Source organism: Amphibalanus amphitrite, unplaced genomic scaffold (genome assembly GCF_019059575.1).
Source record: "Amphibalanus amphitrite isolate SeventyFive unplaced genomic scaffold, NRLGWU_Aamphi_draft 000261F_arrow, whole genome shotgun sequence".
NCBI classification, from domain to species: domain Eukaryota; kingdom Metazoa; phylum Arthropoda; class Thecostraca; order Balanomorpha; family Balanidae; genus Amphibalanus; species Amphibalanus amphitrite.
The window spans coordinates 363032-384671 of record NW_024881756.1 but is presented as its reverse complement, the minus strand read 5'-3'; the positions used below and the strand labels follow the sequence as shown (position 1 = coordinate 384671).

At 50.4% G+C, this 21640-nt stretch overlaps 1 protein-coding gene across 1 annotated transcript; it reads right to left on the bottom strand.

Annotated features, from left to right (window-relative positions):
* Positions 1-11941: 11941 nt before the first annotated feature.
* LOC122386760 (proline-rich protein 18-like) lies at positions 11942-18258 on the bottom strand. Its single transcript, XM_043376306.1, has 3 exons — positions 17154-18258; positions 16765-16857; positions 11942-11985 (listed from the first exon to the last, which is right to left on the bottom strand). Exons 1-3 carry the CDS (start codon positions 18256-18258, stop codon positions 11957-11959), a joined length of 1227 nt encoding a protein of 408 aa, XP_043232241.1. The 3' UTR covers positions 11942-11956.
* Between the last annotated feature and the right edge of the window lie 3382 nt (positions 18259-21640).

Genomic DNA, 21640 nt, shown 5'->3' with positions numbered 1-21640 from the left:
AGAGGATCCCTCGTCAAAACCGTTATCCGCCCCCCGCACGCGCAGCTTGCACCCCTCGGATATTATCTCGCCGGAATGTCGTGATCAAATGTATTCTTCTTATGACCTGCAAGTTTTGAACCAGTTAGAGCTGCCGTTTACCCTGCAGGCGTGGCAACGTACGAAGGGGTGCAATCGGCTTGCACGTGCATAGCTCATGCACCACAGAGTTTAGCTCAACCAAATGTGCATTATTTTGGAGGCCTTGCCTGGGACTACCATTGAACCGATTTTGAGGTTGATAGCTTAAAATTTCTTTGAGCCAGAGGACCTCACGTCAAAACGGTTTTCCGACCCCAGCACGTGCAGCCTGCACCCCTCGCAGACGGTGACCCCCCTGGAAACTGGTTCAAGGTGTTACCGATGTGTCCCGCCAGTATGGCTTTGCCCGTGACCTCGGGTTGACCTGTAGCCTTGACAAAAAATTTCGTGTCACCGAAACTTTGAAGTGGAATAGCATGTGCCACGAAGCACCGAGCGAACCGAGGCCAACACCAAAAGTTTACCTCGCCGGAGACGAATCAAACGGTCCCACTTTCGTCCCGATCGGTCCACCCATTTTGACTCCAGGTCCAAAAAAGCTTGGACAAACTCACATACTCACTCACTCACTGACAAACAGGTTCAGCCGAACTTTTTTTCAGCGACCCACCAATGGGAATTTCCGGATGCAAAAGCATGCTATCGCATGCTTTTGATCCTCCAATTCTGGATTAACGTTGAAAACCTGCAGCGCTTCCCGCTGCACAAAACAGAGGACTTGCACTTATCAGTTGTGCACACTGCACAGCACCTGCAACTCTACGGTACTTAACTTACAAAAAACCGGCCAATCCGCTCATCAAAATCCGCTCAACAATCAGATCCGGCACTCCGACAGTCCATTCTGACGTGCGCAGCCCATCTCTGCCTCACCTCTCACAGTCCACACTCCACACCACCGCAGTCGTGCCGTTCACACGGTCGTGGCCCATTGCAGCCGCGTCGTTCACACAGCAGTGCAGCAACTCATGTACGACCGCGCTGTACCGGAAGCCGGTCGGTGACACCACAAACTGTGCGAATCAGGATGTGCCGATACCGGCGGCGCTGACCGCCTGACACCGATGTCCGGCCCGCCAGCGGTGCCGCCGGCGCCGGACCGCATGGCGTCGTCGGTTCTCTCTGACGAAGATTCGACACACGGATCGAGCTGCGGAGACGGACGGGGCCGTGGGTGACGCCGCCAGGTGCCACGCGCCCGCCGCGGCGTCAGCAGGATGACGCGCCGATGACGCACCGCGGAGCTGAGTCAGCACGTCATCGAAACGGGGGCGACGCGGTGACGACGATGGCGTTGACGCGACGCTAGCGGTGACGATGCAGCACGGCCAGGAAATCAAGCAAAGTAGAAATCGGCGATAGAACAAATAGGTCATCATTGGACGGATCTTATCGCCGTTGTGTAGAACTGAACTCGACCGGGATGTTCTCACACAAAAACATTACATTTTGTGAGTCCCTATAACCACTCCGAACCGTTACTGTCAAAATGAGACAGCCGGGCCGGACAGCCGCAGTGTCACCGAGACGTGGGACGCCAGCCAAGGTCGAGCAGCGGTCCGCCCCTGTAGCCGACGCCCTGACCAATCAGTCACGTGTGTTGGGGGCCGCTGCAACAGGAAAAGGCGAGCACATGCACCATGCTGGGCTAACATGGAGAACGGTGAACCTGGGTGGACCAGTGCAACGCGCAAGACCATACCCGCTGACGTGATATGCATAAACAAAGCCAAACGCCTCATAAAACTGCGTTTCAGGATAACATTGTGGTCGTACCGAAGTGATTTCACTCATTTCCTATGCAGTGCCAATGTCGAACATTTGGGCAGCGAAGGCCTTTCGTAGTATGCATACAGATGAGTAGTCTGCAGTCAGAGCGCTGGAAGGCAGCCCCGTACTCGATAAAATGTGCACATCCCGCCGTTACCTTGCTTCCAGGTAAGTACCGGCGCGGCGGCAGGGTCGATGATGAGTCATCAGACAGCTCTCAGAACTGAGATACACGCGGCCACCGTCGGTGCCGTCCAATCGATATGTATGGCACATACGAAAAAGGAAACACTGGGAACCTTCAGCCCTGATGTAGCGCGATGACGCACGCGCATGACGTGTGCTGAGCCAATGCTTGTTTTGGCTCTTACAAGGGGGACACGCCTGACGTCAGGAGCATGCTTCTCGGTGGTTAGCAGCCAGCAGACCAATATTTACCTCCCACGAATGAGGTGTCGAGGGATCGCTGAACATGCAACTGATTAAAAACTACGATGGCGCAATCACGCTGTCAGACTCCATAGGTAGAGATTCGGCGATTGCTTGCCCACTGTCCGGTGTTCGGTGAGGGCTGCTCGAGAAGTCCATAAAAAGGACAGAAAAAGAGACATCCAGAAACAGTGCGACGACCATGGGATTGGGAGCTGACTGATGACTACGCTCTCTGCTGACGAGCTCATGGGACGGAGACAGGTGGCCGGCGCGGGCTATCATTGTTATACACGGAGATTGGAGATAGCACGTGCACATGGGACTGCCCACTGCCCAGCCGTTGTCTGAGGGGCTGGTGACGTGACTCAAGGTCAGCTGAGCCGGCACGGTGACGTCAGAAACTGATGGACACGCCAGGGATTCAGCATCGTGCCGAATAAGTACTCCCCACCTGTGAGTAAGATAGGCCCAGCTTTACCTTCCCGGTGGTCCGACAGCTCTCGAAGACAGAGTGTCAGATTGTAGACCCACTCATATTTCTCATCGAGTTGAAGGCTGATAGACAAAACATTCGTCTGATCCCTATATCAAAGGTGATGACAGGTTAAAGCTCTGAACATATAACTGGGGTAAGCCTTATTCGTTTTATGTTAATAATTGATATCTATATAAATTAAAATCGAAGAAAATTTTGACATATATGATCATCCAAATTTAGACGAAACTCATCCATAAATGCTGTTTTGCCTTTTCAGTGAGCCGTACAGTTTTCACGTCAGCCTGCAGGGAACCATCGTGCAGCATGCTCACTGCAGCGACTGATGTCACGTTCGGCGACGGGCCAGCCTCGGGAGGGCTCTGTCAGCTCTGACAGCTCACGGCGGGGGCCGCCGTGCTGTCAGATCCGGTGCTGTACCCAGGCACCGGATAAAGCCCAGCTGGCGAGCGGAGGTGTTTTAGAGGTCAGAAGAAGGGGATGAAAAGGAGTGGAACTGCAGGAGGGGTCAGCAGAGGATTGAGGGGAAGGTGAGGAAGATGATAAAGGGGAGGGAGGAAGCGAGGATAAAGCCTCTGTAGATGTGAAGGACAATAGCCGACGGGGACTGTATGTAAGGTCTCACAGCTGAAGGATTTGACAATGCTCCAGCAGAGCTGCAGATATACTTCCGGGGAAACAAAGCAAGCCAGGCGTGCGATAATTCACTATCCCGGATAAGGTATGGATTATTATATGCCTCAAGTCTATTGCTACGTTTCAAACATTTTGTTGATTTAGGTACCTACCCAAAGCAAAGTTTGTACCTTGGAAAGTCTAACACATACCTATATGTTACGATATGAGTATGAGACTAGTCAATCCAATGCTAACCTGTATTTGAAATAATATTTTCGGAGTTTCTTGAGTGATATATATTGAAAAATTGATAGCAAATATTTCGATACTCGTAGTGGTACCTTTTTCAATGCGAGTGATGCACAGTGCGAGCTTTGTTAAGCACAACAAAATAACACAATTCCCATGCAATCGGTGGAGCTGGGTCCTCCAGTGCAGATAACCTATACGATACCGCCTTCCTAAGAACTTATACAATATCACTGTCTATCACGGAATTTTAATTAAATATTTAGACAATCAGCGCTAATCTAATAAAAAGAGCGTCACTTCAGTTACAGCTAAGTCACACTTACACAAGGTGACCCCCCCCCCCTCGCGTGTTCGTTCAGCGTGCCAACCACTATTTTTTTAGCACAATGTCCCATATTGGGCTCAGCTGGACGCCACCGCTGTCGAGATTCATTGACGGGCGCAGCTGTCGGATCTCGATGGCCTCCCTGATTTTACGTTTTTTCCAGTGGCGTTCGATGGCTAGGGTTCTCGCCTCGAACGGGTTCAAGTCACCGCCACAGGTACAAAAGTGTCTGGCCGTCGCTGACGTATCGCAGCGTCCGTGCTTGATATCGGCGGTGTGCTCCTTCAATCTGTCCTGTTTTGGTCGCCCTGACTCTCCGATATAGCTGGAGCCGCACGAGCACTTTATCTCATATACGGCCCCTTTCTTCTTGCTCTGCTCCACGGGATCTTTGACGTTAACCAGGTGACCCCTCAATCGCTTGGATTTGTGAGCTACCTTGATTCTGTGTGGCCTGAGAACCTTGGCTATCCTTTCGCTGAGACCTGGGACGTAGGGCACTGCCGCATAGGCTTCTTGGTCTCTGGCGGCGGCTTCCCCCTGTACGGTCTGGCTGGCGTCACGGCGTCTCATAGCCCTCTTGATAAACGGCTCCGGATAGCCATTGGCTACGAACACATCCCGTATCTTGCTCTTCTCCTCCTTCACACTTGACATGTCGCTGCAGACCCGTCTTGCTCTGGCTTCCATGCATCTTATTAGACCAGCTTTCATGGCCGCGGGGTGGCTCGAGTTGTACTTCAGGTACACGTTTGATGCGGTCGCCTTCCGGTAGACTGAGGTGCCCAGCCGACCTTCTGACCTCTGGACAAGAACGTCCAAAAACGGCAGTTTCTGGTCCACCTCCCGCTCCAGTGTAAACTGGATACTTGGGCAGAAATCGTTCAACCGCTGGTGGAACTCTTGCAGAGCTTCATCGCCGTGGGGCCACAGGATGAAAGTGTCGTCAACATAGCGTCTCCAGAGTGTGGGCTTCAGAGTGGCGGATGTCAGGATGGACTGCTCCAAATGTTCCATATAGGCATTCGCCAAGAAGCCTATCTGTCGTCTTGGCGAATGCCTATATGGAACATTTGGAGCAGTCCATCCTGACATCCGCCACTCTGAAGCCCACACTCTGGAGACGCTATGTTGACGACACTTTCATCCTGTGGCCCCACGGCGATGAAGCTCTGCAAGAGTTCCACCAGCGGTTGAACGATTTCTGCCCAAGTATCCAGTTTACACTGGAGCGGGAGGTGGACCAGAAACTGCCGTTTTTGGACGTTCTTGTCCAGAGGTCAGAAGGTCGGCTGGGCACCTCAGTCTACCGGAAGGCGACCGCATCAAACGTGTACCTGAAGTACAACTCGAGCCACCCCGCGGCCATGAAAGCTGGTCTAATAAGATGCATGGAAGCCAGAGCAAGACGGGTCTGCAGCGACATGTCAAGTGTGAAGGAGGAGAAGAGCAAGATACGGGATGTGTTCGTAGCCAATGGCTATCCGGAGCCGTTTATCAAGAGGGCTATGAGACGCCGTGACGCCAGCCAGACCGTACAGGGGGAAGCCGCCGCCAGAGACCAAGAAGCCTATGCGGCAGTGCCCTACGTCCCAGGTCTCAGCGAAAGGATAGCCAAGGTTCTCAGGCCACACAGAATCAAGGTAGCTCACAAATCCAAGCGATTGAGGGGTCACCTGGTTAACGTCAAAGATCCCGTGGAGCAGAGCAAGAAGAAAGGGGCCGTATATGAGATAAAGTGCTCGTGCGGCTCCAGCTATATCGGAGAGTCAGGGCGACCAAAACAGGACAGATTGAAGGAGCACACCGCCGATATCAAGCACGGACGCTGCGATACGTCAGCGACGGCCAGACACTTTTGTACCTGTGGCGGTGACTTGAACCCGTTCGAGGCGAGAACCCTAGCCATCGAACGCCACTGGAAAAAACGTAAAATCAGGGAGGCCATCGAGATCCGACAGCTGCGCCCGTCAATGAATCTCGACAGCGGTGGCGTCCAGCTGAGCCCAATATGGGACATTGTGCTAAAAAAAATAGTGGTTGGCACGCTGAACGAACACGCGAGGGGGGGGGGGGTCACCTTGTGTAAGTGTGACTTACCTGTAACTGAAGTGACGCTTGAAAACCTGAGCGGTCATGAGCTGACCCCAAACGAGCTCAGTGTTCTGGAGAAAGGGCTAAGCTTCGCTCCTACGCCTGACAGACTTCCAGTGAAAGAAATTATCTGCGCTGTGGAAGCCAGCCTCTCAAAGGTCGCGGAAAGAGATGCGAATGTCGTAAGGTCGAGAGTCAGCAATATGCTCACCAGATCCAGAAGTCAGCCCACGAATGATAATCTGACCGCAGCTGAAAGAAAGGCTCTGAGAGACCTAGGAAAACGCGCTGATATCAAAATTCTCCCCGCTGACAAGGGTAACACGACAGTCGTGCTATCAGCCGAGGACTACCGCGATAAGATGTCACAACTTCTTGACGACCCAGCCTATGTTAGAGTTGACAGAGATCCTACAGCCAAGCGAGAGAGACAAATGCGGAGTGTAGTAGACGACATCTGTCGGAGAGGTCAAATGTCAGAAGAGCTAGCTAAGAAACTGAAGCCCAGCCATTCATCAGCGCCTCGGATGTACGGTCTTCCAAAGATCCACAAGGAGGGAGTACCTCTGCGCCCGATCACTTCCATGATTGGCTCCCCCGCTTACGGCATAGCCGCCTACTTGACCAAGATCATCAGTCCTGCTCTAGGGAAGACCGAGTACACGGTGCCCAATTCGAGCTCATTTGTTGATGAGCTAAAGCAGCTGGATTTGAATGGATCTGAAGAAATGATGAGCTTTGATGTCGTGTCACTCTTCACCAGAGTTCCGGTGCAGGAGGCGGTTGACGTCATTTGTGACAAGCTGGCTGAAGATGACACCCTGTTTGAAAGGAGTGAGATCGGCGTGGATTCCATACGGAAGCTCATGTTGGCCTGCTTGGAATGTCGCTACTTCCTATGCCTAGGTGCATTCTACGAGCAGAAGGAGGGCGCTCCGATGGGGCTCAGCCTATCTGTCGTCTTGGCGAATGCCTATATGGAACATTTGGAGCAGTCCATCCTGACATCCGCCACTCTGAAGCCCACACTCTGGAGACGCTATGTTGACGACACTTTCATCCTGTGGCCCCACGGCGATGAAGCTCTGCAAGAGTTCCACCAGCGGTTGAACGATTTCTGCCCAAGTATCCAGTTTACACTGGAGCGGGAGGTGGACCAGAAACTGCCGTTTTTGGACGTTCTTGTCCAGAGGTCAGAAGGTCGGCTGGGCACCTCAGTCTACCGGAAGGCGACCGCATCAAACGTGTACCTGAAGTACAACTCGAGCCACCCCGCGGCCATGAAAGCTGGTCTAATAAGATGCATGGAAGCCAGAGCAAGACGGGTCTGCAGCGACATGTCAAGTGTGAAGGAGGAGAAGAGCAAGATACGGGATGTGTTCGTAGCCAATGGCTATCCGGAGCCGTTTATCAAGAGGGCTATGAGACGCCGTGACGCCAGCCAGACCGTACAGGGGGAAGCCGCCGCCAGAGACCAAGAAGCCTATGCGGCAGTGCCCTACGTCCCAGGTCTCAGCGAAAGGATAGCCAAGGTTCTCAGGCCACACAGAATCAAGGTAGCTCACAAATCCAAGCGATTGAGGGGTCACCTGGTTAACGTCAAAGATCCCGTGGAGCAGAGCAAGAAGAAAGGGGCCGTATATGAGATAAAGTGCTCGTGCGGCTCCAGCTATATCGGAGAGTCAGGGCGACCAAAACAGGACAGATTGAAGGAGCACACCGCCGATATCAAGCACGGACGCTGCGATACGTCAGCGACGGCCAGACACTTTTGTACCTGTGGCGGTGACTTGAACCCGTTCGAGGCGAGAACCCTAGCCATCGAACGCCACTGGAAAAAACGTAAAATCAGGGAGGCCATCGAGATCCGACAGCTGCGCCCGTCAATGAATCTCGACAGCGGTGGCGTCCAGCTGAGCCCAATATGGGACATTGTGCTAAAAAAAATAGTGGTTGGCACGCTGAACGAACACGCGAGGGGGGGGGGGGGTCACCTTGTGTAAGTGTGACTTACCTGTAACTGAAGTGACGCTGTTTTTATTAAATTAGCGCTGATTGTCTAAATATTTAATTAAAATTCCGTGATAGACAGTGATATTGTATAAGTTCTTAGGAAGGCGGTATCGTATAGGTTATTTTATCTGCACTGGAGGACCCAGCTCCACCGATTGCATGGGAATTGTGTTATTTTGTTGTGCTTAACAAAGCTCGCACTGTGCATCACTCGCATTGAAAAAGGTACCACTACGAGTATCGAAATATTTGCTATCAATTTTTCAATATATATCACTCAAGAAACTCCGAAAATATTATTTCATATTCATTATAACTTGAGGAAAAGGTAACATGACTCTTAAGTCATACATAACCTGTATTTGCTCCCTTTATGGGCCGGAGGTACTTTCTACATAGATCTGTGAGTTAGTTTCACGTAACGAGACCGGTTTTGTCAATGTATTCTAGTTATCCGTCAGGAGGTGGCATTGTCAGATTGACACTAGATATGTGCGGTTGAGCCTGTCTTTATCCTTTCCAAGGTCCTGTGACATGACATACCTGCTGGGCCGCGCTATTCTGCGAACAGTTGCCCAACGAGAGAGAGGCCTGCATAATTTGCAGAAAGGTAACGTAACGTCAAACGTGGGCAATCAGTAAAAGGTGCTGATGCGGCTTAGATGGATACATCATGTCCAGCGTCTTAAAACTTTAAAAGAACAATGTAAGCTGCAAAAGTATAAAAATGAAAAGCCTAAATATAAGATAAAACCAAAAGAGAGACAAAAATATCCTACATATTTATTTATGTTGCAAAATAAAGAATGTCAAACCCTTGGGACGGTCCATTTTTATAAGATCAATGAAGCAATAAAATATACAGGAAACTATGATTAGCAATTACCAAGCTAAGAAATCAAAATGAAAATATTCATAACGCAATAAACTGCCGTTACTTACGAATCTTGGAGCAGTTTGATATGATACGACACTCGATGCATGCAGTATTCTGCATTCACCTCGCATTGTGATAACAAAGAAGGCGCAGGACTCGCACAGACGGAAGCGGCCGCATTGCAACTTTCACCTCATGCAAATGCAGCATAAAAACGCCGAAATCCAGACTGCCCCATAATCCAGTAGATTGGGAAACAGGTGAACTGGGCACTGTGTCATCACTCATCATACGAAATCCGTCACGCGCAATTTAGGTGCCAACAGTCGCTGACAAAATTCATTGCGGAGACTACGCTGGATGTGGAAAACGCCTGGCATTGTCTATATATTTCAGCAATTCTGACAATGTGCTATCTTTTTTGTTATACGATACAAAACACTAAAGATTCGTGTAATCTGTGTAGGTAAGGATAACTCCACTCATCCGAACCGCACGCATCAGAAGATGCATGCTGAGATTATTTGTGTGGTGTTTCCCGTCTCTCTGTTCTACGAGTATGTGGCTCAGGCGGTATCGGTACTCGGTACTCGGTACTCAGTAGGTACTCACCGCGCCCGTCGCGAGTTGCCGTTTGACGCTGGCCGGGCCAGCCGCGGGTCACAGCGAACCAGCAGAGAGGCTCGGTCGGCGCTGGGTGAGCTCAGGCCCGACCCAGTGCCGGTCAGAACATCCATCGCGGCCGTGTCCTGGAAAACTGACCGCACGCCGCACACCGGACAGGTGTCAGGTGTCAGGTAAAATGGGACGGGTGTCAGGTGGCAGGTGGGAGATGACAGGTGACTGACAGTAACATAAATGACTAGCTCGGTGGATGGAGTTGAAGACGACTATGTAAGACAAATGTAGCCACTAGTTAGTCATGCAATTAAATATTCAGAAAAAATCACTGTCAATCCTCACTTCTAAATCCTGTTGTATGTAACATTGTTTCATCATCATATCTTTCAAAGCTCAGAGCATTACCAACGTTAATGCATTCGTGGGACGATTCCCTTCCCATTATTTCACAGCTCAGACGAACACATATTCCCCGCCCAAAACCATCAACACCACAAACAAGTAACAAACAACCATGCATTGCTAGCCGGACGTCTCTATGCGGACAGGGTTACGTGTCGACAAGGCCGGGCTCTGGGGGCTGTTCGGAGGAAAACATGGAGTGCCCGGTGAGATTGTGGTGAGATAAGCCCCCGCCCTGTCTGTCAGGCTCAGCTCGCCCCAGAAATACCGCCCTTGCCGACTGCAGCGCGTAGTGCGTACTGCGAACCCTCGCGCAGGTCGACCCATGAGCTGCTCCCCTCACTACCCCTCCACTCCCGCAGAGACACATAACCCGTCATTTTCTCTACCCCAACACCAGTCAGACGCTCCAAGATGCGCACCGTACGACTCTATTCGGGCTCGAGTACCACAGCCATTAGGCAATCACGTTGGTAATTTCGGCGCGGCTACTGCGCCATTTTCGGCTCGACTGGCCTCCGGCTTCTGTAGCCCGGGGCGGCCACGCTCGTCCAGCCTCGGTGGGAAAGTGACCGGTCGGTCCGACCGCAAAGGCACGCGGGACACCGCGGCGAGTGGCGAGGTAGTGGTGGAGGACTGAGTCGTGTCGGGCAGGTACCGGTGAACAGACGCCCTCCGGACACGAATCTTAGCGAGGGAAAGTTAATACAACCTGTTGTAGAGTCGTCTCTTTTAGTGGATCTTTCTAAGTGGAGATACAAGCGAGAGTTCGTACTTCGTCTAGCTAATTGTAAGTAAGGATATATGTAGATAGCCGGGTTGTTTACACATTAATTCAATTTTTGAATCAAATGCCAAAAAATCAATTCTGATTTTTTTTTGCGTAAATTTTGGTTATCTAGGTATTTTAAGCAAGACATTGACGGATGACGGATTACATTCCATAATACGGTCATGGGTGAAAGGGCGACGAAGTCTTCTCATACAAATTCGCAACGCCACCGGTCTATAACTAATTTTACCGTTGCTGCGTCAGGTACCTAGATGCCGAAAATTGCACTAGCTGAAAAGCAGTTGAATACAGCACGAGCTTCGAGCATGCATTTTTTCAAATAGCGTCACGATTTTCATATATTCGCATACCCTATAAACATGCCCCGCTTGTTTCAACATTTTTTCCTACTATCAACTACAAAACGGCACCGTTACAAAATAAATCTACGTAGAAATCAATAAAACACTGGTCCATACTAAAAACATACCGTTCTCTGTGTAATAATTATCTTAAAAAATACTTCGCATGCATAGCCAATAGGCCTTTCGCAAGCATAGGCGGTGGAACGGGGAGGGCACCGGGGCACCGTGCCCCCCTTTGACTTGGGCATTTTACCATTAGCCCTATGGGCGTTGCATGGAAAGAATGGGACCAAAATTCGGCAGTGCCCCCCCCCCCTTAATTGAAGGTGTTCCGCCGCTACTGTTCGCAAGTGTCCTCAACTCAAAGCTCGGCCAAATATTCACTAGCCCTTTACACAAAATGGCAACATAATTGTAGGTACAACAATATATGTACAACGGCTATATAGTTCTAAATCGGTAGCATGCTGTACACACAGAAAAATATTGACACCGTTAGCGGTGTAATTGCACAGTACATATCTGAGCACTTGAGGAAAGTTAATTTAGTCCCTTCCCCGCTTAAATTACTCGCGCTTCCAAATGAACACCAGGAAGAAGGTAATAGAACACTGTTAGGAGGGTTGGGTGTTTTACTACATGTAGCAAAACACCCAACCCTCCTAACAGTGTTCTATTACCTTCTTCCTGGTGTTCATTTGGAAGCGCGAGTAATTTAAGCGGGGAAGGGACTAAATTAACTGTCCTCAAGTGCTCAGATATGTACTGTGCAATTACACCGCTAACGGTGTCAATATTTTTCTGTGTGTAGAGTGAGGACCAGACAGGTCAACACAAATCAGGTCTTACTGTTTGTTGTAGGTGCAGCTGTGTCAAAAAAGTAATCGTTAGTTACAAGTAGTTACTCATCTATTTAGTTATTTAGCTAGTTAGTTAGTAGGTGGGTGTTAGTTTGTAATTCACATTTTAAACGTTGGTGGCTATTTTAGAGCTTTAAGAAAAGTGTTCAATTTTGGCCAAGTTAACCCTCGCCGGCACAGGGGGGGGGGGGTTGATGCAAACCCCCCTTAAGGTTTTTCGCGAATAACTCGCGTAAAAAGCGGCCGATCGCGACGAAACTTTCAGTACCCTCGCATTGATCAATTTTACGCCTACCCTGAAGATGTCATAACCCTGACCCAAATGACCTTTGACCTGTGACCTCTTTTCCGAGACCATGTTTGACCGGAATCGCCATTCGGCGTATGTCGGCTCGCATTAGCCGCGCGTTTGCAAGCTTTTCGTGGTTTCAAACGTTAACATGTGATTTGATGTTGCTCCCATACATTAGGGTGGGTGTCAAGGTCACCTGAAGGTCAGGTCAGGTCATTGACCTTTGGTGACCTCGGGTGACCTCGGTTCACTTTTTCGAGTTTGACATGTTTCTAGGCTATTTTTTGGAGCTGAATTCGAACTTCGCAACCATTTGAACATTTACGAAGTACTTTTGGTGCCTTCGTAACATGTTACGAAGCTGTCAGAGGCGGTTGACAGGTATTACGAATACCCGTCACAACCGGTTGACCTACCTACCGGTTGACCTGACCTGACCTGACCCGACCTGGTCTAAATGCTTAAAGACATCATCTCTGATCAAAACTAACACGATATTCGTGATCAACACCCCGGAAAACCACATAGCAGCCACACTTTACGACTTTCTAACAGGTCCCGATTTTCCCGGTTTTCGGGTCATTGACCTGACCCCTGGAAGGTCACCCGATGACCTCGGACCTTAAAATTGGGTATCATCGGCTTCCTCTCGTGACGGGCAACACGCTCGTTGTTTCCGCGAAGCTCTAGCTCGATCAGGGGCCAAACGCGAGGGGGGTTGTACTTGTGCCGTCGAAGGACGCAAAATGGCCTGTGCCGGCGAGGGTTAAGGCACGGAATATATAGTCTACGACATGGAATGGACAGGAGCTTCGATTAGCATTGCCACGTGTGTAACCAAAAATCAAGGATTTGCCGGATGAATATCCCAATTAGTGAAGGATGCGGATGAATTTTTTTCCACGTGGGTTTACATTTTCATATAAATTTTCATATAAATTTTTCATATAGATTTTCTTAACAATCATTGAATGATTCGAATGATTCATCTTCGTCGTGACCAAATGAAGTTGTGACTGTGACTTTGAAATGGTAACCGTATATTTTGTTGGGAAGTTTAGCACAGATTGTTACTACAGCATTCATACATATTCGTTGCATTACCGTTTTAACATTGGTCTAAAATTAGAATGAAAATTAAAACGCGTTACTGTAAAATTTGTAAAGAGTGGTCTAATGCGGCACGGCACTGCCAACGAATACATCCGTGGCTGCCCGTGGCCGGGGTGGGCCGCCCTGGACGTCCAGAAAACCTTAATGCAGACTGCGAATCGCAAGCGCCGCTTAGAGCGACGGCTGCTGCTGACATATTGGCAGCCTCTGAGGCGGGCGTTAATCTGTCGCCGCTGGAGATGCTAGCTGCTGTCGCCGTCGCCGCCATCGCCAACGAACGGTCCGGGGTGCAGACGGCACCGGCATCGGCCTCCTGTGTGGCCCCGGCACTGTTGGAAGGGCCGCAGGGCGCCGCTGCTGGTACTGCTACCGAGCCGGCGGTGGAGATGTCTCCCATTTGGGACGCTGGAGTGGCCGAAGGCTCGGCTCGCCTACCAGCGTAGTGACGACATAATAGAGGGCTTCGCTGATCACGGCCCCCTCGGCCGCTCGAACGCCTGTGCTGACCATGCGCTGGTTATGATGGTGCGGGGCATCACCAAACGCTGGAAGCAGCCGTTGGGATTCTTCCTGAGCGCTGGAACCACCAAAGCCACCGTGCAGCAGCAGCTGCTGGTACAGTGCATCCGTCGTGTGACTGAGGCTGGACTGACGGTGCTGGCAACAACGTGTGACATGGGCACGAACAATCAGTCCACCTACAGGTTGCTCGGAGCTGCCGATAGCGGCGTCTTCACGGTAGATGGGCGAAATATTATCGCTTTGTATGACGTGCCGCACCTTTTCAAATGTCTTCGAAACGCCCTCATGAAACACGACATTGAAGTTGACGGTGAGCTATCTTCGTGGAGATATCTGGAAGCACTATTTGAGGTTGACTCCGCTTCTTTTCCACGGGCTGCACCGAAACTAACTGAACGACATATCAGACCCAACAGCTTCGAGAAGATGAAGGTTCGCTACGCCGTACAAGTTATGAGCAGAACAGTATCAGCAGCGATTACTATGTATGCAACCTTCAACAAACTCCCGCGATCATCACTCCCGACTGCTACTTTCCTGCTGCGCCTCAACAACCTGCTAGATGTCCTGAACTCTTCTACCCGGTTCAACACCTGTTCTATGCGTCGTGCGATTTCGAGCATCCACCCAGTGACAGCAGAAGAACACATCAAAATTCTCGTAGACGGCGAAGCTTGGCTTCGGCGGTGGACGGTCGGAGACGGCGCCAGCATCGATTCCGTGCGTGGTCTGATACAGACGATCAGAGGGGTTCAAGAAGTATGGAAATTGTGTCAGGCCGCTGGATGCACATTTTTGTGCACACGCCGCCTGAACCAAGACGCGCTGGAAAACTTTTTTGGCATGCACATTGGATGCACATTTTTGTGCACACGCCGCCTGAACCAAGACGCGCTGGAAAACTTGCTTGGCATCGTGCGGCAGCGAGGTGGGGGGACGGACAACCCAGATCCTATCCACTTTCGACATCTGTATAAGCACGCGTCCCTGAATGACCTCCTGTTGGTACCAGCAACTTCAAACTGCGCTGACGACGGAGACAGGCTGATCGCGGTCTTGAGGCAGGTGACGATGGAAACCAACGAACAGCCAGTGACGGCGCCACCGCGCCCGTCCCCTAACACACCGTCTGGAGCAGCGGGGAACTGCCCAGTGGAAATGGAAACCCGCAACGTATTAACCTACGTCTGTGGCTACCTCCTTCGCACTGCCCGCATCAGCTGCGACAGGTGCAGGGCAGTAGTGATCAAACAGGAAGCGATGCCTCTGGTTGATTCAGAGATATTTACGGCCTTAAAGTCGTATACATCCATCAGTACTACCGACGTAGGTAGCCTCCTGCGCCCTACAGAAGACTGCGACGCATTTATTATAGCGTGCCATCAACAGTTCCGAGCTCAAGCTGAACACTTTTTTCACGAAGCACAGATCTGCAAACGGCTGGTCAGCTGTGCACTGGAAACAAAAGAGGCCCGGCAGCTAGCGCAGGAGATGTGCCATCCTGCAGTGCTAAGCATCATGGCGGCAACATACATGCGTATGGAGCTGCACCGCATGTGCAAAAACTTGGTGAAAAGAAAAGCTACCAAGACGATTCAGCGCCCCAAGACTGCGGCGACGAAGAAACTAGCAAAGCTGCAGCACCGGTGACTAATAGGTCATACCTACGGCAGACGACTGCTCAGACATCAGCGGGCAGCGTAAGAGGTGTTATCCTACCGTACCCAATTGTCGAGCGGTGGAGGTCCGGCCGGTCATGCGCGGGAGGCCTACGGGAAGACGCCGAACTAGCGCACTGGCGGAATTGCCGCTGTCAGCCGGCCCTGTGCCGGACGACGGCGCAGCCTGACCAGCTGGCTACCACCTGCTGGGGAGGACCGGGCGGCCGGACGGTGATGAGTCTTTCGGCCACGTTTGGAGCGTCGTGAGCGCTCCAAATTTTAATACAAACAATTTTTGCAGACTTTTGACTTTGTCTAAAAATTTCACCGGCGCAACTCGCACAGTTTCGGAGCAACAACCCGCCAACAGAGACAGACTCACATACATCCATGCATAGTTTTAGAGTTTTATAATAGTAATTTAATTTATGAGAGTGAAAAAATAACCTCACGCTCATTAAATTGAAACGAAAATTGTTAATCCAGAATATATTCTCGTGAATGTCATTTCGTCAGTAGATTAACATGCAGAATTGATGGGAAAGCTAAGCAAAGTGTTTCGCATCCTCCGTGTCGTGAATGTCACCGACCGAAGTGACATTCACGAAAATATTTTTTGGATTAATAATTTTCATTTCGATTAAGCATGAGGTTATTTCTTTTCAGTCTTGTAATGTGTACTATGCTGAAAACAACGTCTAACTTTATTCAACAATAAGTAATTTAATTAGATAAAACTCATCTCGTCCATCAGCACGGAAGTGCCAAAACCACAGCAGCACACCCAAATTGCCAGGTAGCCAAAAACTCAGCAGTTACAGGAAAAATTCGTTTTGTCCATTCCATGTCGTAGACTATATATTCCGTGGTTAAGGGTAAAATAGAAAAGAGCTCTAGAGGTCGAGACGACAACCCAACAGGCATGAAATACTGTGCAGAATAATAAACTCTGGTGGGTGATTACTAAGTCTAAATAAGCATTAGAATTAAATCTCAGTGCCATGAGATGGTACACCTACGTTTCCTATATCTACGTGCGGTATAAATACCTTAAATGTATGTAAGAAAGAACTATGAAGGGTAAATTAGTTGACGAAGCAAAGCGTGATTCATATATTTTAATTCCACTTTCATGCAAATATTTATAGTGCTAGCTAGTTCAAACCACGTTATCATTTTTGTTAATGTCCATACTCACACGCCGCAGCCGGGCCGAAGAGGTCCTCCGATAGCAGCGCCACCTCCGGTCCAGCTTCTGAATCTCTGAATGCCGATTTCCCCGCTGGTGACGCTGAGGGTATACCGACGGGCAACACGTTGGAAAAAGCGATACACAGCTACACAAATGCAACTTATGTCGAGCACAAGCAAACGCCAGGGCACCAGTGCAGTGCACAACAACTATAAGTGATAACTTAATTGAAGTATCGTTATAATTGGAAGTTCCCAGCAACCACCATGCCTATTGCAACTTCTGATAGATTATGCCGCTCCTCAAAACAAGGCACACGTTTCAAAACGGCTTCAGCCAATGTGAACAAATGCATTTGGTATTTTACAGACTGCACTCCATGCCAGCCGACTCACCATGGGTGGCTCTCGGAGGCGGCGATGAGATGGAAGCTCCCCTCCGTATGATGAGCGCCTTCCCCCGTGTCTTCCTCACCGCCGCCGGGTTCACATTTTCGTCCAACATGATCTCCTCCGTACCATCCGAGCTGCCACCCCTCCCGACCGTCTGCCCTCCGCCCGTCAGGTCTGACATCCCCGGCTCAGCGCCTGCCCCGTGCGGCAGACCAGGCGTCGGCCGCTGGTTGTCGTTCAGAAGGGTGCTCCGTGGTCTGGCGGAGAGCACGGGACTGCAGGTGCTGTTGGGTCGCCTCTGTGGGGATCCGGTGCTCTGCCTCCGGCGCTGGGACGGGGAGAGGACCGCTGAGCTCGATACGTTGCGACGTACCACCACCGGGTTGAAGTTGGCGTCCTCCGTCTGTTCCATGGTTGAAGAGTTGCGGTCTGCCGGCCGGGGATGCGAAGAGACGGCTGGATATGCGGAGGTGTCGGCAGCAGAAACTGCAGCAGAAACAGCAGCAGAAACAATAGCTGAAACAGCAGCGTTAGAGGCAGCAGGAACAGCTGCGGTAGCAGTAGCGGGAACAGCTGCGGTAGCTACAGCGGCAGGAGAAGCGGCAGCAGAACCACTGGCTCCTTCAGCCGCGGCTCCGGCTGTTTTCAGCCTCGGCAGTGGTTTCTCTACAGTCGCCTCCGGTCTCCGCCTGGGAGAGACGAGTCTAAGCTGGCGGACAGCCACTCCTGCAGGAATCTGACGTCTCAGCCGGCTAGCTACTGGTGGTGACGGTGGTGCTGGTGTCGCCGCTGCCGCTAGTGCCACTGGTGTCGGGACTGGTGCCGCTGGTGTCAGGACTGGCGTAGCTGAAGGAGTCTGCGCGGTGCGAGCTAGATCAGCTCGAGATGGCTCACGGTCGAAGTCTACAACACGGTTCCGAGCTCCGGCTCCGGCTCCGTCCGCACTCAGGGGTGGTAGTTTGTGCCTGAGAGAGACACAGGGGCTGGGAAGACGGGATCGGGCGGACAGCGGCGGACTGAAGTTGGGAACGCCGCTGGTCTCTGGTAATGTGGTAGTCACTGACTTCTTGGGTGTGCCTGTCCTTACGCTTCTGGTCTGTAGCATCATCCGGTGGTAAGGGTAATTAGCAGCGGCACGGAGTTAAAAACAAATGCTACACATCCATTTTGCGTCCTTTGGCACCCACTTCATCCGGGAAAAGCAGTCCGTTGGCTGTTGAGTTTCACGAGCAGATGCCCAGTATTCTTGATACTAAATCCGCAGCACGCAATCTGAAATACATATATAAAGGAAGCAGTCATTACTTGAACAATCACTGGCGGATCCAGACTTGCGTTTTTGGGGGGGGGGCAACTCCTGCAAGTAACCAAACCTAGGGTACCCCCAAATCCTGTTTTCTCATCGGATTTAGGCCACTTATTTTTTCGACACAGCCCTGAAACGATATTTTTTTTAAAACTAAAAAAAAAATATAGAAATGGTAGCCCACCCAACCCGAGCCTAAATATTACTTTGAAAACACTTCAAATTGCTTTTGTCGACCAATTAGCCCGCTCCGGGTCGGTGCGTGGCGCAGCCTTCGCGGGCTGGGAGGTGTCGGTTGGAAAAAAAAAACAGAAAACAAAAAACAAAAACAAAAAAAAAACAGGCGTGTTGCCCGTGAGTGACGAGACGAAGCCGATGATACCCGATTTTAAGGTCCTTGGTCATTGGTTGACCTTCCAGGGCGGTGTTTCACGGTCGTGCTGACAGCCGCTGACAGCGCATTCCGCGAGCTAAGGTCAGCCTTCGGTAGTGTTGTGGGTATAGGCTTGTTGATATCTCCATTGAAACCAAAAGTGCCATCAGCGTTGGCAGCGGCTGGCAGCGTGCCGTGAAACACCGCCCAGGTCAGGTCACAGACCCAAAAGACGGAAAAATCAGGACCTGTCAGAACCTCCTAAAGTAAGGCTGTAATACGTTTTTTTGTGCTGATTACAAATTTCATGTTAGTTTGGATCATAGATAATGTCTTCATGCGTTTAGACCATGTCGGGGCAGGTCAGGTCAGATCAACCAGCAGGAGTAGGGGAGAGTGGGGTAATTTGGCCGGTGGTGTAAATTGGCCGCCCCCACCTGTACGATGTCTAATAAAAGTGAGTGAAATAACTCTAGTCTCTATTCATTTGTCATGGGTAGAAATAGCTGGAGGACAAATGTCAAAACTTTGCCCCTCTTAGTTTTATTCAAAATTAATAAAACGTTAATTTCACTAGAAAATGGTAACTTTTACTTCTGTTTACAAAGTTGTATAACATGTAGTATTTGGGCTAAAAACGAATTCAGACATTATAGCGCCATTCTTGGGGGTGTTCAGCCATTCCAAGAGCAATTTCACCTAATTCCGTATAGCCGTGAAGACTTTATACACAAAAATTTTCAGAATGGCAATATGCAGGGATGCGGAGCCGGAGCCGGAGTCGGAGCCGGAGCCGCCGGAGCCGGCATATTTTGCCCGGAGCCGGAGCCGGAGCCGGAGCCGTGAAACAATATAGCCCGGAGCCGGAGCCGGAGCCGGAGCCGCCAAAAAAGGGGGCGACTCCGGCTCCTTTTTATTTTTTGAAGAGGAAAAAAAAATAATTGACCTAGTTCGGTTTGACAGTACAAGGCAGTAAAACATATGGTACTTAGGTACGTCATGGGCCATCAAGTGAATGAAAAAATCCGAATATCCCCAGTATCCCACAGTACGCAAACAACTTCCTGTTTGCTCTTCCCCCCCCCCCCCCACGTCTACTGCATCCCCAGAACATGAGGACCAGTCATCAGGTGACAGCCATCGTTTTCAAACCAGTGCAGTGGACTGCGACTCCCAGCACCGTCTCATCCCACACACACCCCACCCCTCACCCCCCAATGCAGCCGAGACGAGTGTCAGCTTACGATGGTTCACTGAACTCCGATTCGCGGCGACTGCGTTTCCAATGCCATCGCTTCCTAGCCCTTTGTTCTGCCAGTTCTCCGAGGTGCGTTTGCGCGGGGACGCGGTGAGCCGGTCATGGCAAAGAGTAACGCGTATAACCAATCCAATTTTTCTTCCACCCGTATTTAATTGATTGCGTAGGGGATGTACTGAGTCGGAGCCGGAGCCGCCGGAGCCGGAGCCGCCGGAGCCGGACCATTTTACTCGGAGCCGGAGCCGGAGCCGGAGCCGCCATAACATTTCACCCGGAGCCGGAGCCGGAGCCGGAGCCGATTTTTTTCTCCGGAGCCGGAGCCGGAGCCGGAGCCGTTTGAAATTTCCACGGCTCCGCATCCCTGGCAATATGGGGTAATTTGGCCGGGACTAGCGGGGCAACTTGGCCGGTGCGCTCATGGTCACTATGCTGGGACGGCCGAGTTTTCATGGTCAATTGTACCATAAATGACATGATTCATGACCAACTTTGACTACTTTGATGCCTTACTTCCGATTGGTCAACTGTAAGAGCATGTGACGTCATCAAAGGTTACCAAACGTTTTTTTGCTAATAAATCCTTACATAAAAATGGTACAGCCGCACAACTGGTCTCATTCTGTTCAGCTCGCCAAGGCGCATCGAATGATATGCATGATGACCTTGAAATCACGTGACCTTGAGGTTAAGCGACCTTAGGTAACGTGACCTGAGGTCAACCTTTGACCTTGACTTCTCAAAGTCAACACATATATGTTTCGATGCGGAATGACGAGAGAAGTACGATGGTACTCGAAGTTTCGGCCTAGCTTGATTACTTCAAAAGTTATTCGTAAAAAACTGTCTTCGGATCTAGAGCCGCTAATTTGGCTGTTTTGACCCCTGTGACCCCATGAGTCAACCTCCAAAATGCGGTAAATGCGTCATAGGACACACGTCATTGCTGAATCTGAAGCTGACTCGCAATATAACAGAAAATCCCGACCGCAAACTAACACCGGCCAAATTGCCCCACACCCCCGGCCAAATAACCCTGCTAGTGGGGCAATTTGGCCGCCTTGCAGACCTTTGTAATACGTCACAATTTCAATATAAGTAATTACTCTATCATTTCAAGTTCACTGTCCAGTAAAGAAAAATGAATGCGACACCTGCCAGCGTTGAGAAAATGCAGAAATGTGTCGTCAATTTTAAGTTACATCGTTTTCTAAAAAAAGCGGCCAAATTACCCCACTCTCCCCTACTTATGGGCGTCCGTATAGCAGGTGTCCACTACCACTGGCAGCTACGTAACATGATACGAAGGCATCAAAACTACTTCGTAAATGTTCAAATGGCTGCAAAATGCTAAATTCAAAATCAGCTAAACGAAACTATCCTAGAAACATGTTAAACTCGGAAAAGTGCACCGAGGTCATCAAAGGTCAATGACCTGACTTGACCGTAAGGTGACATTGGCATCCGCCGTAATGCGTGGGAGCAACATCATATCACATGTTTGAGCGTTTAAAACCACGAAAAGACTATGAAAGCGCGGATAATGTGAGCCGACA

What these genes read in the sequence shown, in the direction of transcription:
- LOC122386760 (XM_043376306.1), bottom strand. Translation starts at nt 18,258, where the DNA reads ATGATGCTACAGACCAGAAGCGTAAGGACAGGCACACCCAAGAAGTCA. An exon ending in GCCTCCGAGAGCCACCCATG is followed by an intron (nt 16,858 to 17,153) that starts GTGAGTCGGCTG and finishes GTATACCCTCAG; the next exon opens with CGTCACCAGCGGGGAAATCG. An exon ending in CTTCGGCCCGGCTGCGGCGT is followed by an intron (nt 11,986 to 16,764) that starts GTGAGTATGGAC and finishes TTTTTGACACAG; the next exon opens with CTGCACCTACAACAAACAGT.